The sequence below is a fragment of the Phaseolus vulgaris genome, chromosome 9 (genome assembly GCF_051622355.1).
Source record: "Phaseolus vulgaris cultivar YP4 chromosome 9, ASM5162235v1, whole genome shotgun sequence".
Taxonomy (NCBI): Eukaryota; Viridiplantae; Streptophyta; class Magnoliopsida; order Fabales; family Fabaceae; genus Phaseolus; species Phaseolus vulgaris.
The window spans coordinates 22,849,856-22,871,827 of record NC_143506.1 but is presented as its reverse complement, the minus strand read 5'-3'; the positions used below and the strand labels follow the sequence as shown (position 1 = coordinate 22,871,827).

The 21,972-nt window shown below is 30.3% G+C and overlaps 1 protein-coding gene and 1 long non-coding RNA gene across 4 annotated transcripts; one reads left to right on the top strand and one right to left on the bottom strand.

Moving 5' to 3' along the window:
* Positions 1-1,279: 1,279 nt before the first annotated feature.
* Positions 1,280-6,815, top strand: LOC137821409 (putative serine/threonine-protein kinase At1g54610). Its single transcript, XM_068625993.2, has 7 exons — positions 1,280-1,770; positions 2,063-2,347; positions 2,841-3,152; positions 4,449-4,670; positions 5,524-5,618; positions 6,041-6,155; positions 6,247-6,815. The coding sequence occupies exons 1-7, from the start codon at positions 1,366-1,368 to the stop codon at positions 6,589-6,591; spliced, it is 1,779 nt and encodes a 592-aa protein (XP_068482094.1). The 5' UTR covers positions 1,280-1,365; the 3' UTR covers positions 6,592-6,815.
* A 934-nt stretch (positions 6,816-7,749) lies between these two features.
* On the bottom strand, positions 7,750-10,341 carry LOC137821145 (uncharacterized). 3 transcript variants are annotated; one of them, XR_016515358.1, is made up of 3 exons: positions 10,051-10,341; positions 9,370-9,528; positions 7,750-8,306 (listed from the first exon to the last, which is right to left on the bottom strand). It is a non-coding gene; the product is annotated as an uncharacterized LOC137821145 (long non-coding RNA). The 3 variants fall into 3 exon arrangements; XR_011082750.1 differs by having other exon boundaries at positions 9,370-9,563; positions 10,051-10,339; XR_011082749.1 differs by having other exon boundaries at positions 9,370-9,558; positions 10,051-10,333.
* Positions 10,342-21,972: the final 11,631 nt, after the last annotated feature.

Below are 21,972 nucleotides of genomic sequence, written 5' to 3'. Positions count from 1 at the left end.
ATTCAAAATTTATATTTTAAGGACAAAATTGTCGTTTAGCCTGACCTGTGGAGGTACAGTAGAAGCTATAAGGTGACGACAGTCCAATAAATCCATTTCAAGTAAAACACTTGGTATGTTGTCGAGCCAATGTTTGATCCAATCAAATAAAAACCATTTCAAGTAAAACATTTGGAATGGTGTTGAGCTCAATACTCAGTTCAATAAAAAATCATTTAAAGTAAAATAAGAGATTGAATGATTTAGTTCAGGGTCACCATTTTTTGTTGCCTTCAACACATTGCAAGATTGAATGATTTAGTTCAGGATCACCATTTTTTTGTTGCCTTCAACACATTGTAAAATGGAAGTAAAATATCTTTTAAACCTTTGGTGAATTATTCCTATATAAAAAGATGGTTTATATAGAAGTGCAGTGTCACAGTTCGGTCAAGTGCAATTATAAGCTTCTAAGGCTCGAGGTATCATAGGTCAAATCCAATTAGTTAAAAAGATAAAAATGGATTTGGAAAGAATCTTAAGAAACAATAAACATGAAATATAATAATCCTACTATTTTCTTCTCTAAAATTTTAAATACCGAAGATTGACCTTTAATGTGTAATCTATATTTAATAAAAATGGAGAACCTAAATATGACTAAAAATCCCTATGTTTCTCACTTAAACTGAATGCTATAGTTGAAATTCACCATTCCTTACTAATACAATTGAATTTGATTTAAAATTTAAAAAAAAATAAAAATATGAATCCATAAAACTAATTTAAATAATTTTTCACTGCAAAGTATTGGATGATGAGAGTGTAATCTGAAGCTCTCTTAATTATTAATTACATATGAAGATGTAGTCGATTATATCTATTTTAAATGAGAATAAAAAACGTTTTGATAAGTTTGAAAAGTAAAGGTTAATTTGATTTGTGTTTAATAAAGTCAATTGTAGTTTTTGTTCTCTTCACTTACTTTCTACCTGTCTAAGCCTCTCCCTGCAGTTTCTTTCATCCATATTGAATACGTTAATTAATAATTTGACTTTGTGTAGTATAACACCAGTCTTGTGAGGAAACAGTTTCCATGCTGCCGTTTCGTTAGTACCAACCATAGTTGTGGGTCTAATGAATAATCCAATCATTAAATTTCAAGTGTCTCACTCAATCACATTGCATAGGACTTCTCACCATCTTTTCACTATTCTTGGACATGCCAGCACAGCTTAGACTCAACCTTCTATTTACCATCTTCTTCTTAATCCTTTCCTACTCTACTCATCAATTCACCAACAACTCCAACTCTCCACCCTATTAATATCACTTTAGTTTCATGAGACATCACTATCACCCGGTTGCTATCTGCTCCTAGGTTTCATGGGATGCGTTTGTGGCAGGTTTTCTCCCCCTCCCCAAGCTGAGAGGCGGAAACAGCCAGTGAAGAGAGTTTTGAGCCGCAAGGGTTCCAGGCCACGCTCCTCTAATGTGGGAGAGAGGGTGAAAAGGGAGACTCAGAGAGTGCGTGTGAGTGTGAATAAGGATTCAGGTGGAGCTGTTGTAGGAGAAGGAGGAGGAGAAAATGTTGCTAAAAAAGAGAAGAATAAGTTATGTGAGGATGCTGATGCTGCTAAAGAAAGTAAGAGTAGTAAAGATTTGGATTTTAAGGAGTCCAAATATGAATCTGTGGAAGGGTGGCCAAAGTGGTTACTGGATAACATCCCCATCAACGTTCTGGCTAAACTTATTCCCAAGAGCGCTGATTCCTATGAAAAACTTGCCAAGGTAATAATCCAGTTCTTTAAATTATAATAATATCATGATACTACTTTTACTATAAATATTTTCACATTGAAAATTTCATTAACCTTGTTTGTTTAACTTACATTGTGTGATGAAATATTTGCTCAGTTCATTTATATGGCATGCATCAAGCCAAGAATATTTATGATACTCAAAATTTCAGTAGAATCTATTTATGAACTCTAGTACAGATGATTAAGATCCAACAACATATTAAATTTGTGATGGAAGTTTGCACTGAGTAACTGAAATGGATTTCCAATTTGGGATGCAGATAGGACGTGGAACATATAGCAATGTGTACAAAGCAAGGGAGAAGGGGACGGGAAAGATTGTTGCTTTGAAGAAGGTACGGTTTGACACATCGGATTCTGAAAGCATAAAGTTTATGGCAAGAGAGATTATGATGCTGCAGAAGCTTGATCATCCCAATGTCATGAAGCTTAGAGGATTAGCTACATCGAGGATGCAGTATAGTCTTTATCTTGTTTTTGACTTCATGCAGTCTGATCTCACACGCATTATCTCTCGACCCGGGGAGACACTCACCGAACCGCAGGTTCGCTTTTCTACCTCATTTTCCAACACTAATGATATATAATAAAAGAGTGGTGATATGTTTACAACATGGAGCAATTCATAAATTGATGCATTTCAATGCGTAGTTTGTCAAAGTATTTACATAATAAAAATATTGAATATAGGTGAGAGATACTTGTCAACATATAAGCTAAGCTTTAGAGCTTAGAACTATGTTACTAGTTGCTTTGAGTCTATTAGACTATCTGATATAGGTCATCCAGCACTATAGAGTTCATGTCTAAGATATGTTGTTCTTAATGTTGTATATAAGTGAGAAATCACCCTTAACACATTTAAACTTTTGGGATTAAGTTAAACTTAAAACTCAGCTTTTAAGAGTTTTGTAAGCCAATACTTTGCTGGTTATATACATTGAGTAAATGATCACCATAGGTTGTTTGTCATTAGTATGCAGTCTCTTGTGACATAATTAATAATGCAGTATTTTTTATTAATTTGTTTTGTACCAGATCAAGTGCTATATGCAGCAGCTACTTTGTGGTCTCCAACACTGTCACGAGAGGGGAATTATGCACCGAGATATTAAGGCTTCTAACTTGTTAATAGACAGAAGAGGGGTGCTGAAAATTGCGGATTTTGGACTTGCAACTTCCATTGAATCTGAAAAACCTCTAACAAATAGGGTGGTAACACTTTGGTATAGAGCTCCAGAACTTCTTTTGGGTTCAACCGATTATGGATATAGCATTGATCTCTGGAGTGCAGGGTGCCTCTTGGCTGAGATGTTTGTTGGAAGACCAATTATGCCTGGCAGGACAGAGGTAAAACTTTGGTACCTTTAGATTCCAAAGTGAAAAATAATTCTCTCATCAACATCCATTTCATGCATGTTCACATGTTTACAATAATTTCAAAAGCGTTTTATTATAACCAAGTTTTTTCTGTTAAGAAAGTACACAAATTGATGAACCCAATCCTATGATCCAACCTTGTGGCTTGTCTACTTTATGCATGGTATCTTACGTGGGAATATGACTAATTTATTTTATCATCAGAAACAAAATAAATAGCAATCAACCGTTATCTTTACCAACAAAATCCGGCATTAAGAGAAACAAAAAATATCTGGAAGATCTCTTTATGCCATGTTTCGAATCTTGAAAATATGCGTACTGTACGGAAAAACCAATTGTCCTCTTCTGTTTGAATTTTTTCTAAAAGGATCTTTTGTATGAGTTTGATGAAGGCCCAAAAGGTTAGTGGAAACAAAAAGGAAATAACAATACAGAGAACATCATAGTTTTGAGGAAATAATACCTTGCCGTCCAATTTTTTAAATTTGGATATTATGTTTTTATTTTGCGGTTGAAAGATGTTTCCTTTTACGTACGATTCCGAGAGAGAAGGTTACAAATTACAGTTTCCATGGTCTTGGTCATGTCTGATGCATGTTAGAGGAGTCCTTGGTTTTGTTCTTTTCTCTTTAATTCTATCTCCTTCCTCTTAATTTTATTCTGGATGGACTTATTATACATGGTTGTTTATGTCTTTTACAAATCTAATATGTTTTTATTTGTTGGTAATTAAATAAAAAATACTTTTAAAATTAGCTACTAAATTAATTGACAAGTACTGTAAAATGGTATAAAAGGACATGTTTAATCAATTACTTCATTGTAACTTTAAATTTGATGACTACATATATTAATTTTCAAATACATTTTACTTTGTGTTTTAATAATATAAAGAAATTGTGTCTTGATGTTTTGAAAGCCTTCTTTTAAAAAACAATTACAAGCAAGTGAAAGATGAGTTGTTTTAAAACTTTTATTTTAGTCCAGTGGAATTTTATTAAATTAATTAAATGGGATAAAAAAAATTTATATATTTACTTTACAAGAGCACTACTTGTCATTGTAACTGTAATCTAATGATAATTAATGATATGATTTAAGTCCTTTGTAACTGAAAATTTCACATCTAGGGTTTATTTTTATTTATAAAATTGTATCAGAAACTTGTGGGACTTATTTTCTTAATCCTGCAATTTTGGATTTTTTGTTCGTATCTTATGTTGAAAAAGGTGATTGTAGTAAGAATTTAATGTGTATATGCAGGTTGAACAGATTCAGATGATCTTCAAACTTTGTGGTTCTCCTTCAGAGGATTACTTTAAAAAACTGAAGCTAACAACAAGCTATCGACCTCCACAACATTACAAAGCTTCTTACCAAGAGAACTTCCACAAGTTTCCTTCCTCTACCCAGGCACTCTTGGCTACACTTCTTGATCTCAACCCCACAAATCGTGGAAGTGCTGCCTCTGCCCTTCAAACTCAAGTATGTTCATCTGCTAATGCTAATTATGCATCTTCTTGCTTTTTTTTTTCTTTCAGTTCAGTTTATTCTGATTCATACTTTTTTTTTATTTAAGTTTGGGAATGGTGTTGATACTTTTTTTTTTTTTTGATACTTTAAAATTGATTGTAATGAAGTTTTTTTTAGTCAAGAGGCTCCTATATATAATTTCTGGATCGATAATTCGAAACAGATACAATTTCATAGACACATTTTAAAATTATTTTTTAATACTAAAAAATTATTAAATAAAAACTAATTTTAGAAAAACAAAATAATTAATTATATTAATTAAATTGAAAACTATTTTATAAACTAACAAATTATTAGTGTCTAAATAATTTATAAATTAATATTTAATTAGTTATTAATATTTTAACTATCAATTTTAAAATTTAAAGTAATTAATAGCTAAAATATTAATAGTTAATTATATACTAATTTATAAATTTTATTAATAATAAAAATTATTTTATATACCAATATTTTTTTTCTAAAATAATATATAATTTAATTAATGATTAATTATTTTTTGTTTTTAAAATTATATTTTATTTAATTTAGTGTTTATTTTTATTTATTTATTTTTAAATTAATAAATAATATTAATTATTCTTTTTAATGGAGCTTATAATGCTAGGGTAGAGAAATTTGTTTTGGTGACCATAGCAAAATAATCTTGCAAAGTTCTTTTTGGAGGATAACTTTAATCCGACAAACAGAATATAATTCTGTATTCACATAAATTTCCAACAAATTTTCTTAAATTTTTTGTGTGCACTAACAATATTTATTGCTGTCAACTTGCCACGTGCTAACTTTTTACTACTTCCAGTTCTTCCTAAGTAGTCCATTAGCATGTGACCCTTCAGCTTTACCAGTAATCCACAAAGACGACGATGAACGCTTACAAACTAAGAAAAGCAAAAGGTACATTAATTAGATGGCTTGTTTACATTTTTTCCAAGCACAAGGAAATTTTTTCACAAATTCTAACCTCCAATTTACAAAAAAAAAAGTGATTTCTCTAAATTATGGTACTCGAAAGAGAAAAGGTAATTGAGGTGAGTTTTCTATTTCCACATAAAATTTATGATGTTTCGTAAATTGGATAGCAAAGTTTGTGAAATTTTAGAGGTAAAAAAATATAATGGAAAAGGTTTTCTTAAACCATTCCTTGCACTACTAAAGGAGATGAAGAGTTAGAGGACAAAATACATGATATTTCTGCATTATGAGGTTTGAACATGATATGAACTAAATTATTCGTTTTTTGTTGGCAACAGAGTAAATCACTTGATTTCATATACACGACTGAAAATATTAAATGTTTAATGGTTTTCATGATCTAGGCACAGGGTTTCTAAAAGAGGGCAACCATCTCAAACGAGTAAAAGTGAAGCAGCTGAATCAGGAAAAAACCAAATTGCTGAACAACCCCGTGAAGATACAGAATCATCGAAAGAGGTGAGTCATCTTTGATGTACTTTTGGTAAATATGTGTAGCATAAGACACTAAGTAACCATAAAAATTATGTACCTTTTTTGTGATTAACAGAAGAATGTAGAACAACAGAAGCAGGGTCAAGAAACTGGGTATAGTGCTAGCAGCACATCATCTGGTTCAAGACAATTCACGAATGAAGGGAGCACAAATGCATCTTTATCCCCAGCTTTTCTCTCAAGTGGCAGTGTGAGAAATCCCAAAGCAGAGGGTAACCCAAATGCTCTTAAGAACATAAACCACTACAATGCACTTTTACAGGCCTCTATGATTGACATGATCAACCCCAGTGAAGGTAGCGAAGTTCCTCAGCTTCCAAAATCCTTCTCTCAGTTGGATTTTCGACTTGGTCCAGACAAGCTATCAAACCTCTATAGCTTATCAAATAAACATATTTAATCTGGTTTAATTAAGTTTCAAGTTTCTCTTAAAACTGAATTTTTTTAATTAAGTCTCTAATTTTTTTCATACTCAATTTTTTATATTTTTTAATTCAGTCATTGTCATTTTTTTTCTTTTGGTAATTGATATCTTACTTCATCATCTTAATTATTTGTTTCCATGTCTTAATTGATGTAAAGTGTTGTGATTAATATAAAATAATAATTTATTTTTATTGTTTTTATATGTTAGATAATAATAATAATAGTTATCACTTATATTATCACTTTACATCTTTTACTGAGATTTTATATAAATTTTTTGAATACTTAATAGAATAAAAAAATTAATAGATTCATTCAGTTAAATGTTAAATGTTAATGAATTTTGATGACTAACTTACATAGTTTGGTAAAAAGTCTAGAAATATCCGATTTGATTTAGCTATAGACAGAATGAATCTATTTGGTAATTTGAGTATGAATCACATTTCATAGCATGTTTTACTAGTTATTTACAACTTACCTCCTGGATCGTGCATGAAACGAAAATACATGAAGATGTTGTCTATGATGATATCCGGTCCAAGACAGTCAGGAAATGACATAAGATGTTTATCTAAGTCCCCTAATTGAAGATTTAAAGTTAATGTAGGATCAAGATGTTGAATATTTGACGAATTTGGTAATGAAACTTTTAAGATGCATGAGATGTTATTTTGCACCATCAATGACTTTCCGGCATATGGTAACTTATCAGGGTATAATGTTAAGGATCATAAAGCATGTCTAGTATGCGAAGAAGATACCGCTTCTCAACAATTGAAACATGGAAGGAAGACAATATATCTTCAACATCAAAGGTTTGTTAGAAGTCATCGTTCTCACCACAAGTTGAAAAAGACCTTTAATGGACATCAAAAGATTGAAAGTCCACCAACTCCGTTAACTTGGGTTGAGGTTTATGAAAAGGTAAATAACATAAACCACATCTTCGGTAAGTAAAAAAAAAGAAGTCATTTGTGACAAACACATGTAAGAAAAAATCAATCTTCTTCGATCTTTTGTATTGGTCTAAGTTAGAAGTTGGACATTATATAGATGTAATGCATGTTGAAAAGAGTGTGTGTGATAGTGTAATTGATACATTTCTTAACATTAACGGGAAGATGAAGGATGATCTAAAGGCTCGTTTATATTTGATTGAGATGAACATATAAAGCGAGTTGACACAAATACAAATGGGTAAGTGTACATATTTGCTCTCAGCCTGTTACAACATGTCAAAAGATGAAAAAATAAGTTTTTATCAATGTCTAAAGGGTGTGAAAGTGTCACAAGGACATTCCTCAAATGTGAAGAACCTAATATCAATGCAAGATTTTAAGCTAATTAGGTTGAAGTCTAATGATTGTGCAATTGGAAAAGGAGTTGGAATTTGACAATATTTCATATTTGCACCACGAAATTCATCCTCCTCCCCCGTCGCAGATACCAAAGCAGAAATGGCATCGAAGATACGACAAAAATTAATAGAGGAGATGAAAAAGGAGATTGAACACGCGTGCAGCTAGAGTTTGTGGAGAAGAATCTTTTGTTATGACAGGAGTTTCTTTCACATCAGCATTGTGTTGAATCACTTGTTGCTCCCACTCTCAGAACACAAAGGGGAGTTGTGCAACTTGTACAACGTCATGGGAGGATGTCATGAACGACTTCAAACCAGTGAGCTACCTGCTCCAAAAGTAATTCAACAAGTGTTGAGAGTGTTACAACATCCAAATTTGTAACATCATGATTCTAGAACAAACTATACCATTAGTTATACATACACTCCAAGATAATACGCCACTGCATATGCTCACAAACATGAACATATAATTGATGAAACTGAAAATCAACATTTGCCATATATCAAACTGTTAAAATGCCAATCCATAAAAGGCATTGTAGCAAAGGTAAAAAATGCTGCTAACTTTTTACCTTCTAAACAAAAATAAGCAGAAGTGGGTTTGATAATTATGATGACTATAAAAAATTTATTCAGAAAGATCTTGGGTATAATATATTAAACTTGCTAAAAGGGTTATCACACCAGGTGTCCAAATGAATCAAAAAATTCAAACATAATAAAGTAATACAAGTAACATATATATGGGTTAATTGAATTGGCAAAATAAAGATATAGTAATTTTTGTTTGGCTTGTCATGAAATTAGACTATAACCTGAATCAAGCCAGCGAAACCCAAATCCTTAAACAACAAATTCAAGTGTTATGCCTCCACGCAAATTCACTACCCTTTATCATATTTAGTGTCCACAACATTTAGGCTGTAGCCTCAAAGTTTCCTGTAGCAAAATCACAATTTCCTACTATATTGCTTTTTTTTTTTTTATCAGCTCCTACTATATTGCTTAGTGTTATGCATAATAAGGTACCTCCATTTCAATCACATATCCAATTTTCAAACATGAAATATTTCCATTACCATTACTAGAAGTAATAAGTGAATACGAAAAACTTTTGAATACTAATCCACCTCTATATAAAACAAATAAATTGTTAGGAGCCAATCAATTTATTCAAATTCAGTGATTGTCGTCACCAACAATATATGATTTATATTCTAATTTCCAAGAAAAATAACAGCACAATCAGCTTTTTAACAAATTCAATATTCCAAATTAACAATTTAAAGTAAATAAACTATGAGGCATAGTTCTTGGGCTGCGAAGAATATCTAGAGTAAGTTTCAGTCAATATTATTTGAAAACCTAGAAAGGCAAAAAGTATACCCGGTAATTTGGGAAGTCACTGTGCACAGTTGCTTCAAACTGAATAAGAAATTGATCTAGCTCCACACTACCAGTCAGAATTGGTAGTTTAAAAACTTTGGTCAAAGATGATATTAGAGGCTACTCTTTCATTAAAAGAAGCAACCAACTCAAAGCAATCTGAAGGTCATTCACAAGTCATCCAAACACCTTCACTTGTATTACAGTAAAAATTATGTGCACATAACAATAGAAAATTAGTAATTCAAATATGATAATATAACCTTAAGTTTAACTCTCATACATATTATCAAAAAATACTATTGCATTAAAAATCCCTAACATGCATATATCAATTATCCAGCTTGTGACAACGAACAATATGATTAGAATTCTCCCTATATAGCTTTAGATAAACTTTTCCAATACCAATTTCATTGTTTATGTATTAGGCGCATGTTTTTCTTTCTAAGCAATGCAGTTTCCCCATCTCTATGACACGAAATATGTGACCAAGTGATTTAGACACGAGAGACACTAGTATATCGATATTGAAATGAGATGTTGCCAGCAAGTTTTTTTTCACACTAAAATGAGTGTTTAGCTACTAAATGAGTGAAGAAAAACTGTTCAAAATTAATACTAACAAATAGTAAGTATATCTTTTACAAATTCTGCATAAAAATAGTAGCAGAAACTTACCCTCTGCTTCAAGGTGGTTATTTTGACAATCCGGAGGGACCTTCATTTGATCGTCCGACTCATTTATACTGGCAAGGTAGGTGTCTCGGATTCGTGGTTTTTGTCCCTTCAACCTCCAACAAGTTTTCCTTCAGCATTTTCTCCTTCCTCTCCAACACCTGCGTCCGACATCCACGTCTTCTCCTCAAAAGATGATCTGAACCTTTCCTCTTCCACAACGTTTTCCCTTTTCGCGCTTTCTCCTTCCTCTCCGACACTATTTTCCTACAACCTTCCGTTTCCTCTTCTTACAAGGTGTCTCGTCTCCAAAACCGTTTTATTTTCAAATTTCGAGTGTAATGACGATTATGTCCTTTGACATCTAAGCATCATTTCTCATATCCTCGTTCTCAAAATGGGTAATTTTTTTTTATGGTGGTAACATGATATTTTCAAAATCAGGAATGATATTTTGATCGTACTAAATAAATTATTATTTTAGTATAATATAATATTTTCTTTCAAAGAATAGTTATTTTTTATTGTTTAAGGTGTCAAACAAACTAATTTTTTCTAATGTAAATATGGTATCAAACAAACTTTTTTCTTTTGAAATATTCAATGTAAATGTGTTATTGGATTTGTGAAAGAATTGGTGATTTTCCTCCGTGATCATCTCCTCTTCAGATTTTTTTGATTCTACATGGGTTAGAATATCTATAATATCCCCCTTCATATATTATTTGCAAATAAAAAACTATTTACTATAATATATTATTTTTTATTTGCATAAATATATAATAAATTTTCTTTTAAAATGGATAAATAAAGAAACAAAAAAATATCTACTGCTATATAATACATTTTTTTAAATTATTGAGGGTGGATGAATGGGTGTCACTCCCGTTTGCTTCTGTGAGAGAGAGAGGTTGAGGTTGAGGGTGATTGAAAAGATGGGAGTATTGAGGGTACTCTCATAATTGAAGAGAAAGAAGAGTGAAATGAGATGGAAATCATGTAAGATGCATGTAAAAACCATGATGCCCTTCCTTTCTCACGTTTTTGGACAATCATTATTAACAATAATTTTATATATATACATAACATAATTTAAAGAATCATAAATAATATTAAAATTATTTAAATAAATTAACTTAATTAACAAAATTAATTTAAATTAATAAAATGGAAAATAATAAAAATTATACTTCCATTTAAAATTATATTTAATTATGTCTTCGAATTTTACATTTGTTTCTTTTATTTATAAATGAAACTTTAAATTATTTTAATTAAGTAAAATATGCACAAAATTAATAATTATTTATTCTTTTTTATATACAAGGGTAAATTTGTAATCTTAAAATTTACATTATTCAAAATAATTTAAAATACTCTTACCATCATCACATTACTCACGTATTTCAATAAATTGTTCAGGCATCCACTATAACATACCCAAATCCAAACAACCTCAACTTTCTTTTCAAAACTTCACACTTCCACTCTCACACACCCTCAACTTTCCACTCCCCCACATCTCTAATCCAAATCATAAAGTACAACATTGTTCTAAGAATGTAATTAAGTCATGTTTGGCCAATACGACTTATGTGTTGATGAAAAAGTTGTGTGGTTCAAACACAATTTTGTTTAGTTTAATTTGTTGTTGGTTAACATTTTTTTTTAAATTTTGAGTGAAGTCATCCTAGCTAGAGTTGCACGGCTTGAGTTACGTGTTGGTAAAAGTTAAAGTCTTGCCTGGATATTTGACTTTAGGGTTGTTACATGACTTTCGTTGTTTTTATATTGCACTAAAGTCGTGTACTACATACACCTTTACATGTGAATTTTTTAAAATTTTCTTTTTGTGTTTGTTGTATTACTATATGTAGTTTTATTTAAATAAACTAATTAATATTTTATTGTTAATTTTTTATATTGAAATATTATTTATGAAAGTAAAAAAAAAAAAGGAATTGTTATTAATAACATACAAAGTGATTTAATAAAAAATTAATTATAATAAAAATAAGGCATGCTAGTTTTTTTTTTAAAAAAAATAACAATTGTGAAATTATAAAAAAAAAAGTAGTTGACTTTTAAAAAATACAAATTATGAAATTTAAAGAAAAATAACATATATTAAAAATATGGGAATTAATAAGATTTTTTTTATTAGGGTTAACATCAAAATTAAGAGGTTTAGTTTTATGCATTTATATATTGTTTTTTTTTTATGATAGTGGAAAAAGATGAAGTTATAATTTTGACTGCAAAATTAAAATTGAATTTCAATACCAACTTTAGGGAAAATAATTTATTTATGAGAGAATGTGTCACGAGGAGTACATTTTCTTTATCTTTTAAGGGTCATGTTTAGTCGACATTGGAGAAAGTGAAATTGGATCATAATTGTTATTTACATCTTCATCTTTGTGATCCTAATTATCAAGTCCTTCTGAGTTGTGAGGGTATTTTGAGAAGATAATAGTGCACAAATGATGTGAGATTATATGTCTATTGATGGTTGAATGTTGAAGTTCCGAAGATATTTGGTGGATTGGGAAAAACATCTAGGTTATTAGTAAAAATGTTGTATATATACACAATCTTCTGCCTTCAAAATATTTGTAAGGCTTATGAGATCCAATTTCATCATGTTCAAAATGAAAATTATTGATTTATTTACAAGGGACAAAATTTCAAACCTAACTTTCACATGCAACATAAGGAATTAGGAAGATCAACTAATAATCGTATTCATAAATAATAAAATAGATGAGTTAATTCAAAAGAAGTCAAAACAATATTCTTATTGTAAGAAAGAAAGTCATAATAGGATGAATTGTTCACAATAACATATTGTAAGATTTTCATGCTCACTAAATTCAAATTGTTATTACATAATTTAACATGCTTAATTGTTTTATTTACTATTTTTTACACATGATATATCACACATTCAATTTTTTTTTTGTCAATTTAACACATACAAAAATTTAATAATTTCACCTAAACAATTTTTTTAAATACATCACAAAAAATATAATATTTTTCAATATTTTTTAACAAAATAAAAAAACAGAATGAACGATTTCATACAAATCCTCCAAACAAAACAATATAATATTTTACTAACTTTCATCTTTTTAGTATATGCCATCTTGCTTATCATTGTATAATTATTATTGTTTAAGAAATCAACTTGTTATTTTTTATTAAATCAGTTCATATGTTATTAATAACAAATTAATAATTTTTCACTTTTCATAAATAATATTTAAATATAAAAAATTAATAATGTAATATCATGTTTTTAAAATAATATTTATACTAAACGCAGCAAGAAAATTTTAAAAAATTCACATGCAAAAAAAAATTATGTAATTAGCGCACCACTTTTTACAATATAAAAACAATTGAAGTTGTGTCATTTATATACGATTTTACATTAGAAAAATAATATTTTACAACATTCCTCCTAATAAAGAAAATCATAAAAACTCATCATTAATTATACACTATCTGTAAGCTATTAAGTATAGAAAAGAGACACGTTAACATATTATCTATCACGATTTTTGATATATTTTAGTTAGTTGAAATTTGAAAGTTATTTAAAAGTCATATGTAATAAAGTAAGTTTATTTTTATGTAATAAATTCCATTTTTTTTTTTTTTACAGAGAGATGCATTTTTACTTTAGTTATCAATTATTTTAGAGTTAATAATTAAAACTTTATATTAATTTAGAAACTAATTTATAATTTTTATTAATAATATAAACTAATTTAGATATTATAAGTTTTTTAGTATTTAAAATATAATATAATTCAATTAACATAATAACTAATATTTTTTTAAAGATTGATTTTTGTTTAATAATTTTCTTTCAGTGTATTTGTAGTTTTTAAATGCAGATTTAATTTTTAGAAACAATTCATTTCTCGTTAGGGTCTCTAAGCTTAAATTTTTGTTAATTTTTTACCTTGGGTGTCTAAATTTAATAATACCAATTTTTTTTTTATATTGTTCCCTAACTTCATTCCCTTCATAAAATAAGAGTCAGTGAACTTAAGATGATAGGAGAAGTAGTAATATAAGGCAGGTATATTTATTAGTGAAGTGAACAACTTATATAAGTATCTAAACTTAATTAAACATTTTTTTATAAGTTTGTTTTGAGATAAAATTTAAAAGCACACATTTCTTTATAATTTTTCTTGGAATCAGAACCGTCCTTTGATTATAAAGGCATACTTCGTACAAAGAATATTTTTATTTATTTATTTATTTATTTATTTATTTTGATGTATATGCTGATCTTTAGATTATAATAGAATGTAAATTTTTTGGATGAAATAATAATTCAATTATTGAAACTAAATGTATAATACTATTTAGATCATTTAAAAAATGACACTTAAATGATTAATGAGATATTGAAATAGACAATTAAAAATGTGAGTAGTCTTGTGTCCATACTTGTCTCTCTAATGTTGGTTGTGAAGGTAACACAGTGGTGATATTGATAGTTGTGACAATACAACAAATAAAAATGGTGATAAGAACATGATAGCAGTATTGACAATGATTAATTAGAAACATTAGTGGGATGAGACTATAACATTAGTAACAGTGATAGAAGTAACAGAGGGTGATGCATATAGCAATAATAAGGGTGGCTGCCACTGATAAAAAATTAGTTTGTAATGTTGGCTAAGTTTTGTTAATTTCTTATCCTCAAAAAGATAAATTGAAAGTGATAGGAAAACAATGGTGGTGAGGTCAACAATATGCCAAGTGCTGCTTAGAGAAACAAGGGAGCGACTTTGAGACATATAGGAAAACCTTTTTGTAATGGCGTAGATTTTAGATGAGATCTCCTAGATGATACATGAGAACGAAGATACATATATAATATATATTGTAATGATTCTAATATTTTTTTTTCTGTTTTAAATTAATAAAATATTAGTAATTTATTAAGCAATTTAGAACAATTTTATTTATTATTTTTCCTGGTCTTTAGTTTTATATATAAAAAAATTTACATATGTTTTTTTTGGTTGTTTCATTTGTTCAACATTCATAAGGTTATCTCAAATTCACAATATAATATTTTTAGAATTAGTTTTAGAATAGAATTTAGTTACTTATGGTTTTAGAAGGGAATAAAAATACCGTCTCATGAGTACTACACCAATAAAGTTGATTTAATTTACAATAATAATGTACTTTTAATCTTATCACAATCTTAATAACACTTTTTTTTTATTTCATTAAAATACAAACTCCAATTCCATTGATTCAAATAATTTTTAAAACACATATTTAATGATTTATATTTTTTTAATATTTTTATTTTTGTCACATCAGAGAATGTTTCACTCTCAATTTTAAATGTTTAATAATTTAAATTTTTAATTTTTTTGATAAGATAAAAAACTTATCTTCTCTATTATCTTTAATCCTTAACTTAGTTTCAATTTATTAAAAAAAAAATCATTTTTTCTCAATTGTTCGACTCATTCGATATCCAATAAGTTTACTTATATCTTTAAGGTGTTTTTTTCTCTCATCACAATCTTGATTACAATTTTTTTTTCTTTATATGATTTTGTTCAAATGGTGTTTGCATTTATGAAAATGAAATATTTAATTTCATCAAATCAACATATTTATCATGTTTATTCTTTTTCTTTATGTATTTGAGATTTATCATTTTATCATTAAATCTTTGATAATATCATGCTTAGTTTGCTTGTGAGGTGGGTTTGGAGGCTAGGGACTGAAAATATAGGATATTGTAGAGAAGTGTTAGAATCTAAGTACGGAGGTTGGAGAAAATTAAAAAATTTAGAGGTAAATAATCAAGATTCAATTTGGTGGACAAACATAAAAATATATTTCGAAAGCGAAGGACTGGGAATGGATTTGAAGATAATATTATTTGGAAAATAGGAGACGAGAAAAACATTAACTTCTGAGAGGATGGTTGGATGGAAAATAAATCCATTAGAGAAGTCTTTCCAAGATTATATATAGTTTCTACATGTAAGGGAAAACGACTATATGAAATAGGGAGGTGAGAAAATAATAACTAGTTATGGAAGTTGGAGTAGAGGAGAAATCTTTTTGAATGGAAAGATGTTCAACACCGACCAATGAAATTACTAAGAGGTATGTCATTAAGGGGAGGGAGAAGACATATGGCAATGGAATGAAGGGGAAATAATGCAATATACATGTGCTTGTAAATTTTAATACATGATCAACATGAGAATGTCTTAAATTAAGGGTGGACAAAAAATCCAAATTGTCAAATCCAATTCATAATTATCCAAATTCATATTACATTTAATTCATTTAAATGGATTTATCTCAAATCCAAATTCATATTTTTGGATTTTAAGTCCAATCCATTTAATTGGACATGGATTAGATATGAATACATTTTTGGATTATACAAAATGGATTTTGGGATGGATTTTGACTAAGCCTGAGTCAAGATTGAGCCAAGTCAATTTGGGCCTAGGTCGAGCAAAGTCGGTCCGAGTCCATGTCGAGTCGAGTCGACAAAGGCCCAAGTCGAGCCAATTTGATCTGACTCAAAGTCGAGCCGACTCGATACGAGCCCAAGTCGACCTGGTCAACTTAAGCCAAAGTCGAGCCGAGTCCACCCGAGCCTAAGTCGACCTGAGTGGGCCAAAACCCAAGTCAAGTCCACACCAAGCCCATGTCTAGCCAAGTCGACCCGGGCCCAAGTTGAGCAAAGTCGACCCGGGATGATGTTGAGCCAAGTCGACTTGGGCCAATGTCAAACCAAGTCGGGTTGTGCCGATATCGAGCAGGGTCGCCCCAGGCCGATGTCGAGCCGAGTCAGTCGGGTCGATGTCGACCTGATTCGGCCAGGCCCTATGTCAAGCCGAGTCGGCCAGACCAATATCGACCCGAGTCAAATCAGGCCGATGTCGAGCCAAGTCGGCCCGAGACCATTTCGAGAAGAGTCAGCCTGGACTAGTGTCGAGTCGAGTCGGCACGGACCGATGTCGAGTCGAGTCGGCACGAATCGATGTCGAACCGAGTTAGCCTAGGCCCAGGTTGAGTCAAGTTGAGCTAAGTCATCCCGACGTATGTCGATCCGAGTTGACCTAGGCCCATGTCAATCCGAGTCGAGTTGGGTCCATGTCGATTCGAGTCAAGCTGGATCCATGTCGATCTGAGTTAGCCTAGGACCATGTTGACCCGAGTTAGCCCAGACCCATGTTAACCCAAGTCAGCCCAGGCCATGTCAAGTTGTTTGGGCCTAGGCCCATGTCAAGCCAAGACGGTTCATGCCCATGTCAAGTCAAGTCAGCCTGGGCCCATGTCGAGCTGAGTCATCCCAGGCCAAGGTTGAGTCAACATTGGGCCATGTAGAGTTAAGTCGACCCTAGCCTAGGTTGAGTCGAGTCGATTAGGTTCCATGTCAAGCCGAGTGGGTCAAAGTCTATGTCAAGCCGAGTGAACCCGAACCTATGTCGAGTTGAGTTTTTCAAGACCCAGATCGAGATGAATTTAATCTAATTGATAAAGTAAATTTAATATAATTGATAAAGTGGATTTAATCTATTTAAAATAAATTTAAAAAAATCTAAATAAATTTGATCTAGTTTAAATGAATATAGATTTTAAATCCAATCCATTTTATTGGATTAGATTGAATTTTCATGACAACCCTTACCTTAAACAAGCATGATGTGTTTAAGAAACTTTATAAGAAAAAATATATGATTAGTATAAAATTAATTTTTTTATATTATTAATTATACGAGAATCCAAAGTATACATACAATTTTATTATAATAAGCTATGCATACCATTTATTTTACAATACGATCTTTCCTATCATATATGTTAGTTAGTGACATCTAGGAAACTTGGTTGATCTATGATCTATAATATCAATCATCATTATAACATTATGCAACTTGTATTAGCTCCACCACTTATTATTTTTCAAAGATTTGGTAAATATTACATGATATACATTTAATTAATACAAATTGTACATGCACTATATATATAAATGAAGAATTTGTATCTCATTTATTTGGGTGTAAACACTATTGTACTGGTATGGACGATCGGTCAATACCACAACTTGGCTCCCACGACCGAGTCGACCAGTTCCCATTTGTCTGTGTGGGTCGACCGACATATCTGGTCCATTAACGCTCAAATCAAGGTCAACAAAGCTAAATCACCATAAAAAAATTAGGTAATATGCCTTTAAGCAAGATCCACTTCACTAATTCGGCCCAATAAGGTAAACCCATTAAAATAATATAAATAGTGTATATTAAAAAAACAAGGTACGTCATTAATTACTGTACATCCGAGTGTCGAACGCCCTTTGCTTACTTGAGCATCAAAGTGCCTTTTACAGGTACCCCCATTCGATATTTTTCCCAGAGACTGAACGACCAAGCAACTGAGACCTAAAAGAGTGGTGCGAAGACTAAGGCTTTGTTTGGATTAGAGGGTGTGGAAGAATGGAAAGTTGAGGGTGTGGAAGAGTGGAAAGTTGAGAGTGTGAGGGAGTAGAAGTGTGAAGAAAGTGTTAAGAAAGTTGAGGGTGTTTGGATTGAGGTATGTTAGAGTGGATGTGTGAGGAAAGTTTATTGAAATATGTGAGTGATGTGATGGTTATAAGGATATTTTAAATTATTTTTAATTGTGTAAATTGTAAGATTACAAATTTACCCTTGTATATATAAAAAAAGAAATAAATGATAATTAATTTTGTGAACATTATATTTAATTAAAAGAAATTAAATTTTTAATTATAAATAAAAGAAAAAATAATTTAAAATTCAAATAAATAAATAAATAATTTTGTATATTTAAAAATAATTTTATTATTTTCCATTTTATTAATTTAAATTAATTTTTTTAATTAAGTTAATTTATTTAGATAATTTTAATATTATTTATGTTTCTTGAAATTATGTTATATATAAATATTTATATACAAAATTATTATTAATAAGGATTTTTATTATTATCATTAACAAAATAAATATAATCAACAATGCATGCAGGAGAAAAGCAAGGATTTGGCGCTGCATGGAGAAGAAAAACAAGATACATGCGTAACTTCATACGTCTGATGTGGCATTCTCTTGGGTAGTCTCTCCTTTCTCTTCATTTCTTAGATGATCCCATATTCACTTCACTTTCTCTCTATCCCCTCCCTCACCCGCATGCAACTGTGTAAGCAAATGGGGTGCACACATACATCTGTCGTCGAGAACAGTACCACCTCCAAAAGTAAACAGGGGCTAAAGGAGTAAGCTAACCGACCGATAGAAGGAACGAAGACGAAGTCAATCAATAATTTTCTAAGTCCATCTCTCTATAAACATATTCTATTATATTTTCAAATTAATAAAGGGAGAGACATTTTCCTATATTATTAGAAACAAATCCATGAGTAGTTTTTTTTTCATATTACTTGATCTATTTATATTTAGTTCTTCTTTAACTTCGTAGTTATTAAATTTTTATGTAATTCACTGTTCATTTCAAATATTTTTCAAATCTATTACAAATGATTGTGGCTCCTTAAACCTATGTCATCATACAAAATAATAGTTATTTTAAATAAATAAAAAAATTTAAAACAATTTTCTTCAAAATAAATCTAGTCTATCTATCATTGCTCAACTCGTCCAAGAAGAGGGTATCTTACTACTAAAAGGGCCGTGATTGAACTGTTTCTGTCAATTGTCATAAAATAATTGTTTATTAAGAACTGAAACTTAGTCCCTAATAATAATGACTTTTTCTCCTTCTCCAAAAACATGGAAGCCCATCATGCTAACGGCCTCAACATTCATTAGACAAGACAATTAACATTGAAAAAGGTTCCAAATTTTGCTGGCTGGCCCCCAATGTCATGAATTGTCGTGCGGATTAGAACAGATAGGAGGAAAATGGATGGAGATTAACACCAAGAACCATTAAAATGACAAATTAGAACCAGAACTATTATATTAGAATTATAAATAATTAAAGGGCTACTTTAATAATTGTGATTTTGATACATGATTATCATTATTATGTTATTATCTAATCTTATTAAAACATTAAATATATGATAACATATATACTTTGTTTTTTTTATCGAGATATGGTAGCAAATATACTACCTTGCCAAAAGATTATTTGATGAGCATAAAAAATTGAATAATACTCCTATAAAGTTTATCGTATTCTTCTTATACACTACTCATATCTTATATAAAACTCATCCATTTCTTTTTATAGCCATCAAATCTTGTTCCTTAATTTTATCAACTCAAATGTTGTGATTATTTTATTAACTTAATCATATTTTTTTATTAATAAAATAAATAAATAAATGAAAGTATTCAAGGGATACTCTCGCATAAATGATATTACTTCTCATAGTTCTCCTTAAACATATTTCAAAGTGGAAACTTATCACATAAATATAATAAGTACTGATCTTATAAAAAAACAGTCATAAGTTGTATATATTTATTTTTAGAAAACTATGTATGATAAAAGACTCTGAATGAAAAATATAAAATGATTTTTCTTCCTATACCACCAATTTCCAACCCAAGCACCATGATAGTAGTCACATTTCTATTAGTTTTTCTCTTGTGCTTAAAAATATTTTGTGCTCTTCCTCCCTATATTATCTAGTGGATCTAAGAAACATCTCTAGTGGATCTAAGAAACATGCATACAAGATATAGATCTAGAGCTTCCATAACCACTAACAACTAAATGTAATGATGTGGGGCACTCCTTCAGACCTCTCCTTTCCTTTTCCTACAAAATAGAAAATATACATCTTTTCTGACGATTTAGATATGAAAATATAGTAGAGCTAAACAAGATAACCATATAGAAGCATAAAACAACACAAAGATAACAAGGAAGCCATTACAATACAATTCCTGCTAAATGTATTCCAAGTCACTCAACCTTTGCTCATTACCTAATTGTTTTCAGACACAACATAAGGCATAAAATCCAGTTTGTATAAGAAAAGTTAATAGAAAAAACTTTGCTTTTCATCCAAGTTCAGGTCTTAAGTTGGGATATGTGAAAAATTTCGTCCACATCAACTTTTCCTTGTTTAAAAATTACTTTGTTTGTTTCCAAATACTTGACACCATGATATCAACAATCCCTTCCAAACCAAATTTTGTTTTTTATTAACATCAAAGAGATGAAATTGTTCAAAATGCCACACAAGTACATTGTACTGCACATTCACGATTCCCACCCAACTTCAACATGTATCCCAAATGTTGTACAATTTCTTGAGGCTGTTGGCATAAAGGAAAATTTGAAGTTTAAGTAGACTTCTATTTTGATTAAGTTAAACCTTGTTAAGCATTTACCAAGTAAGACCCTCCATGCATGGGTTTGAGTATTATGGGATTCTCTGATATAGGTGTCCAAAAATTGTTATTATCAATCCTGGGGCTTCAACAATAAAGCATAAGCTGACCTAACTGTATAAGAACCATCTTCTTCGTCGAGCCAAATCCATGTGTCTTGTAATCCTCAATGCAATTGAACATTACTTATTAAGTTCCCTAGTTGTGATTCTAATAGACTCCTCCATTGTAGATTCCACTGTCATCCTGTACCTGTCTAGTTTCCTACCCCCCTATAGTTTTATGTTGGTTTGTTGAAATGGAAGAGAGCCTAGGGAAGCTATGTTTAAGATTATTTTCAGCTACCTATATATCCTCCCAAAATCTATTTGTATTACCTACACCTAATTTTCAGTGAAATGATTTCTAAAATTAGTTTTGATTACTCCATGCATTACATACTTTTCTGAAGTCCTTCCACCACTAAGACTGATGTTTCAATGCAATCCCATTTTGTTGCCCAACTTTAGGTTCA

Bases quoted from the DNA above. Each gene is read 5' to 3' on its own strand.
- LOC137821409 (XM_068625993.2), top strand. From the start codon at position 1,366: ATGGGATGCGTTTGTGGCAGGTTTTCTCCCCCTCCCCAAGCTGAGAGG. The intron at 1,771-2,062 runs GTAATAATCCAG...TTTGGGATGCAG, and splicing joins CCTATGAAAAACTTGCCAAG to ATAGGACGTGGAACATATAG. The intron at 6,156-6,246 runs GTGAGTCATCTT...TGTGATTAACAG, and splicing joins ATACAGAATCATCGAAAGAG to AAGAATGTAGAACAACAGAA.